General features: G+C 43.9%; 1 protein-coding gene across 1 annotated transcript in view; it reads right to left on the reverse strand.

The window, feature by feature from the left end:
• Positions 1 to 1337: 1337 nt before the first annotated feature.
• The window catches only part of LOC108574227 (netrin receptor UNC5C-like), a 49655-nt gene continuing 44755 nt past the window's right edge, over positions 1338 to 6237 (reverse strand). Inside the window, exon 12 of the mRNA XM_017936769.1 lies at positions 1338 to 1415. Within this exon, the coding sequence (XP_017792258.1) occupies positions 1338 to 1415 (78 nt within the window). The remainder of the gene's footprint in view (positions 1416 to 6237) is intronic.

Here is a 6237-nt window from a genome sequence, read left to right on the forward strand (position 1 = left end):
CATAATTTTTCCCCCGAAAATTCACCCCAGTGTCTCCGTTTCCCGCGGGGGGTGCGGTAACGAACTTTCGGGAACTAGCCGAGATTTGCATGGCATTACCCGTCCGCGAACGTTCGGGCGACGTTTTAACGGCGTTTTCCCGCGTGTGCCTCCGCGATTTGCATAAACGTCTCCGTTGGAAACGCGGGCCATTCTCTCTCTGCATAAACTCCTTGGTCGTCGTGGAGGTTGCGTTGAACGTGTAACGTAGAAAGCGCGTGTCGTTGGTGCCTGCCCACGTAGGATCGAGGGAATCAAGGGCTGTATTTCTCGTCCTAGCGAATTTCATCGATCGATTGGCGGAAATTGAATGGAATCCGTTCCGACCTGCAGAAACGACCACTGCCTACGTCTAGCCTTTGTCCCTGCACTTTGGACAATAAGAGAGGATGCGGAACCGTGGAGAACGGATAGAGAAGAACATAGAGGGAAAAAAGACGAGTCGACTGGACGAAGAGTTGGCTCGATACGCAATTAAACGTAATTAAATTAATTGGGCCAGCGGACAATCAGGCCAATTACCGATACCAATCAACGATCGGGCTACCTACTGCCGTTCCTCGCTACACCCACGGGGCTTTTTTACTCGGATGACAAACCCCATTAATTACAGGCCCGCGAAAGCCGACCCTCGAAAATTAGCACCCTCGCTGGCCCGAGCTGCCAATTTCAGGTGGACTCGACCGGGGACTCTGCGCGAATTTACCTATCTTCCCGCGCAAATCTCGATGTGGCAGGGGCTTGTTTTTTTTTTTTCACTCGATCGTGGAAGTTTTGCAAATTCTGAGGTTGATTGGCGGTGTCTTTTGAAGTGTGCTTCGAGTCTCGAGACAGTCTCTGTGATTTTTTACTTCGACTAGGATTTGTTTATTAGTTTGCGAATTTTTAAGTTGACACGAGGAAACTTTGAACTTTTCAACACTCAACCCTTTGAGTACAGTGGACTCACCGACATTGTGACTCAGTGGACATTCTTTTTTAGTAAAAAGAACAGTCGAGGAAAATATAATTTCGATATGGTTTGGTTTACGAAAATTTAGCGAAAGGGTTGAGCAATCAATCTCCCAGATTTCCTGTTAGACGATGTAATAGAAATTTGGAAAAATATTTTTAGGAGTGGTGAATGATAAAGAGCGATCACTTCTGGAAAGGATTTTAACGTAGGAATAGGGTCGATCTGTAGTCTAGGGACCGGCCAGGGAACTCCACCGCGTTCGACCTCCGCAGACACCGGGTTCTCAATGGAATTTGAATTTTGGAGAGTTCACTGAATTTCCACTTGGCTTACGTATAGTTGGTTACTCGCCATCTGACGTCTGCATCTCTAGAGATCGCCCTTGTGTCTGAGTTAGTAACGAACCTCTTCGCAATTCCGGCTGCAGCAATGAAACAATGCTCAAATATCTATTACACAATTCTCACGTTTCACGCAGTCGATCGAATGTAAAATTGAAATAATTGGAAATTTTCAAACACTCGAATTTCCACGCAATGTCTACGTCTATCGCGAAGTAGTTATCGATTGCTTGGTATCGAAACGGAGCGCAGAAAGGAGGTTTTAACGTTAATCCGTGAAAATTCATAATTGCACGTTGCATGGTAACGCGGTCGTTTCGCAAGCGTGCTCCATAGCCAGGCCTGGCGATCTATCGATATCTCGCGATTAAACGATTACCGAGATTGATATCTCAATTGGCGGGTAACGATTTCTCTGCTATTACGGCGGTTCGTTTCCATGCGAGGAAAGGTCTGAAATTTCACTTGTCAACGGCGATCGGGTTCGTTATCGAGCTTGAATTCGCTGGTTTAATGGAATGAACGCGATTGGGAAGATTGATCGACGAGGAACTGGCGAAATACCTTATCAAAAGTTGCAGATTTTCGACTTGAAACGATTCTACAATTTTCTCACAGAGATGCAGTAGGTATATAGTCACAGAAAAATCGTAAATTAAAGGGTTAACCAGCATCTTCATTTGCAAGCTCTCAAATTTCATTCCAATCAATTCCAGCAAATTCTTCGATTATTTTCATTTGAAGACACTTTAACGCAGCAAAGTTTCTATAGTACACGGATTTCAAGAAGGAAACGTGTACAAATGTGTATACTCTCAACTGTACATTTTTTATATTTTTCTTGTTTATTTACATTTGATACGTAAAATAGGTGTACCTCCTGTACCAAACGTAATCTGAGAGCCGCCTGACTTCTCGCTGTTGAGTCGAAACGACTCTGCATTCGTCGTACGAGGGTGCCTAAAAATTGAACACCTTCTCATTTCCACCCTAAACTTGTCCAAACACTTTCAAATCGCAGCACAAAGTGCAATAATGCAGACAGACACGTGAAATTGATGAAACTAGACTAAAAATCCCCGAAATCCTCGAAAACGAGAAAAATCGAGCTTAGCCAGAAGGTTAAACACGGATGATCGCATCAACCAATCGGTACCCTTTCCCTGTCCCCCTCCGTTCTAATGAGAAAATTCCAAGCGGATCAACAGGAGATCGTAGGAGACATCAAACGTGGATCGAAAGAGGGGAAGGGGGTTGGTTAAAACAGCACGAAGCTTGAAGTTGCCGGTAATCTCGTTGGCAGATCGTCGCAGCCGGTTATTAGGCATGTGCAGCTCTCACGAAAATCCTCGCCCTCGCGCGCGACCGGCTAACAGAAAATTATCGCGACCGCGTATCGTTCCCGGAGGGGCTGCAGCCTCGGAACTCACCCCTGGCCGAACGTGGCCGCATTATGTATACGAGAGGCTGGCCGTGGTGCACACGAGGGGATTCCTCGCGGTATTCGTTACTAATGGGCGTTCTATTTAGCGGCGCCCTCGGCCCTCCAGGGACGTGTCACGCGTCACTGGTCTCCCGTGTTACAATGCTCGTGACGCCGCTGGACGTCAAAGAGTCAACGCAAGTCAGGGCATCCCTTGTCCCGTTTCGAATAGTTCTATCTCTACTATCGAGGAACCTCTCTTCTCTTCTTCTTCTTTCTAACGTGCACGCAAGCGGATAGGAAATGTTCTGTCCCTCCTGCTCTGTTTCGAGTAATGTTTCAGGGGAATAAAAATTTGGGCGGAGGAAATTTTGAGGCGGTCCCTTTTCGGGACTTGAAACGTTGCGGTTTAGAACACTTTGATTATCGGGGAAGAGACTCTTTCTCTTTAAATAAATTAACGAGGAAAATTCATTTAATATAGGTTGGGTTAGAGAAGGGTTCCCCTAATTTTCAAGTTAAATACAGTGTTCCATAGTATAATTATTTTCAATTTCTCTGTCTTCTGATTAATTCGGCTTCAAATTTGATCTACGATAGTTCCGAGTCTAATAAACAAATTTTGAAAATCTCTTGCGTAGAAAGTATCTTTTGCATTCAACTTTGTCTCACCAAAATTAATAATATACACATTTAAAATTTCGCAAATGGTAGATCTCCGAATGAAACTACCTTACGTCTTCGCATTTCCACAGAATTCCTCTCGTTGGCCAGGAATAATTGGAATGAAAATTCACGAGGAGATAGAAACGCGTCACGTTTCACCGTGACAGAACTTTTCCCGATCGCCTAATATTCGACCGGCCTGGCGTCTCGACGTCCGTTAACGGGTGCAGGCGAGCGCGCGAGATTCCACGGGGCGACACTTTTCCGGCAGGCCGAGGGGCGACGGGGGCCGTCGTGCCCCTCGATCAACGTCAATCAGCCGTTAAACAATGACGCGCCGCGCAAAGAGGATTTTATTGTATTGCGGAGAGAGCAAAGTTCCGGGCACAATGCCTGCTATTTCCCCCGCCCTCTCGGGGCCACGTGAAGTCACCCTCGAATATATATTCTCCTCCATCCGCGAACAGTCAGCCTACCACCCTTCGTTTTTTCTTCCCGTCTCGCGTCTCTACAAAACTGGATGCGCTTTTTTGCCAGCCCTGTGTGCGAGTCTCTCGTTGTCACAGTGACATTGTAACCTGGAAAATGTGCCTGGCCAATGTCGGCTCTTTTCAGTACGGAACGGGAATTGAAGCTGGGGAAACGGTGGAAAATTCTTTGGCGAAATTTCTGGGGCTTGTGAAGGTTTTTTGGGGGAAATTGTGTAATGGGATTTGGAAATTTTCTTGGGTTTGTGCTTAGGAGAATTCGGAGAATCTTGGTGATATTTTTATCAAATCTGGACCTATCTTTTTAGAAAAACTGGATAATGAAAGTTGGAAATTTAGAAAAATTTAGGGAACCCTGGTGACACTTGGAACGGGGAGAAAGTAGAAAATTCTAATAAAGATGTTTAGAGAATCCTTTACTCTAGAAAATTCCCTTTCTCTCCATTTAACCAAATTACAAATTTTTATTCTTGATACTTTATCTAAAAGAAATCCAAGAGATCTTCCCATCTCTTAGCATACAGAAAATTCAATGAAAAATACACCTATCCCCCGATTTACACGGTACTTTATTTACACGGTTTTCAAAATAACGGCTTTTCAGAAATATAAACTGTTAAAAATAAAAGTTTATGCGGGGAACATATTTGTACAGTCATTTTTTAGTACCGTTCGTTTGTTAACACTGGCATTAAACGAAAAAATGAACGGAATTTTTTGCACACAAAAAGTAAGTAAAGTTATTTTCGCCTTCATCGATCGCTCGCTCGAAACTAAACCCTGACTCTGAATATTTTTTGTTTTTCACTTTTATTTTATTTTTATATTACATTTAAAATAATGAATTTAATTCAATCACTGACTAAATTATGCGCATTTTGTTTTTTCCCCGATTTACACGGTTTTTCATACAAAAAGCCATGATTTCGATTTACACGGTATTCTGAGGAACCGATCATCCGTGTAAATCGGGGGACAGGTGTACTTTGCAATGTCAAAAAGTTCCCGCAGCAATTTTACATTCCACCGTTGAAAAAATTCAATAATTAAATTTTCCTGTAAAAAAAGAAATTCAAGTAGCTCCCTTAGCCTCTAGTATGATAGGAAACCAGTAGAAAAAGGTTTAACAAACACATTGACGCCGAAATAAAATGCGAGACTCGTGAGAAAGTGATTATAAAATATGCACAGCCTCGAGTTGGAATTTCGAAAACATCGAGTCGAACGTAGCTTTAAGGTCGAGTGAAATATTACAGCGAAGGGACACTCGCTACAGGAGGGATGCGCACACTCGCCTAGGGTTAAGCGGGATGCCGGGCATTTAAAGGGGGCGAGCACGTTAGAGCGAAATGGATCTTGATACGGCGACGTGTCGATGCTGCCAACAAAGGCGGACTGTTGTAAGGATATTAAAACGCGTTCGTGCACGACACCAGGGGTTGGTTGTCTTTCTGGACGTAGGAACGAGTTAGCGACACAATTGGTACGAGCAGACATCGGGATTAAACGTGAAGATAAATGTTCTACCACCGAAAAAGAAAGAAAAAAGAAACTACCCTATAGAAGTTTATAAATTTCTCATTTATAACCCAAGATTAATCTCAGCTAAGTGTTCTTAAATTGAACGTTTGCTATACTCCAGGAGAACCGTTAAAAATATATTCGAAAAGCTAGATCGTTATCGCGATCATGATTAAACCCACATCTTCCTCGACACCTAAATTCCCGAACTCCGAAAATTTTCGAGAAAACGTCGACCCACGTCTCCACCGCGTGTCTATTTCAACCCTCGAGCAAGCACAGCAATAGAGAGAGATGGTGGAAAATTTTCGAAAGCGCGTCAATCCACGTCTCTCTCCCCCTTCTCATTCTATTCCATTCGTTTGTTCAGATCAGACAGGTCGCGTCGGTGGTAGGTTGCACGAAGCGGATCGTTAAATTCCACCGTAGCCAGAGGATAATCACAGCGTTTGGCTCGTTTATTTCTTGCTCTCGATCATCGCCGCTCGAAGAAAGAACCACGACGAAAACATTTTTATTAATCCAGCATCCCATTACCCTGTGCTCATACATATGAATAACGTCGACGTGAAACAATGTAGCGGTATCCACTCCAGACGATGGAGAGAGAGAGAAAAAAAGAAGGTACTCTCTGTGTGTACAGTCTCTAAGGCTGAACGAAGAAACGTGGAAAGAGGGATGAAAAAGGAGAACGAGGAGAATCGTCTATCAAGTGGTTTTCAGGATCTTATCGGATCCAGGGCCTTAAGCATACAATATGATACCCGCCTATCCTCCTTCGCGACTATACTTCGACCTACCCTC

The sequence above is a fragment of the Habropoda laboriosa genome, unplaced genomic scaffold (assembly GCF_001263275.1).
Source record: "Habropoda laboriosa isolate 0110345459 unplaced genomic scaffold, ASM126327v1 scaffold46, whole genome shotgun sequence".
Classification (NCBI taxonomy): domain Eukaryota; kingdom Metazoa; phylum Arthropoda; class Insecta; order Hymenoptera; family Apidae; genus Habropoda; species Habropoda laboriosa.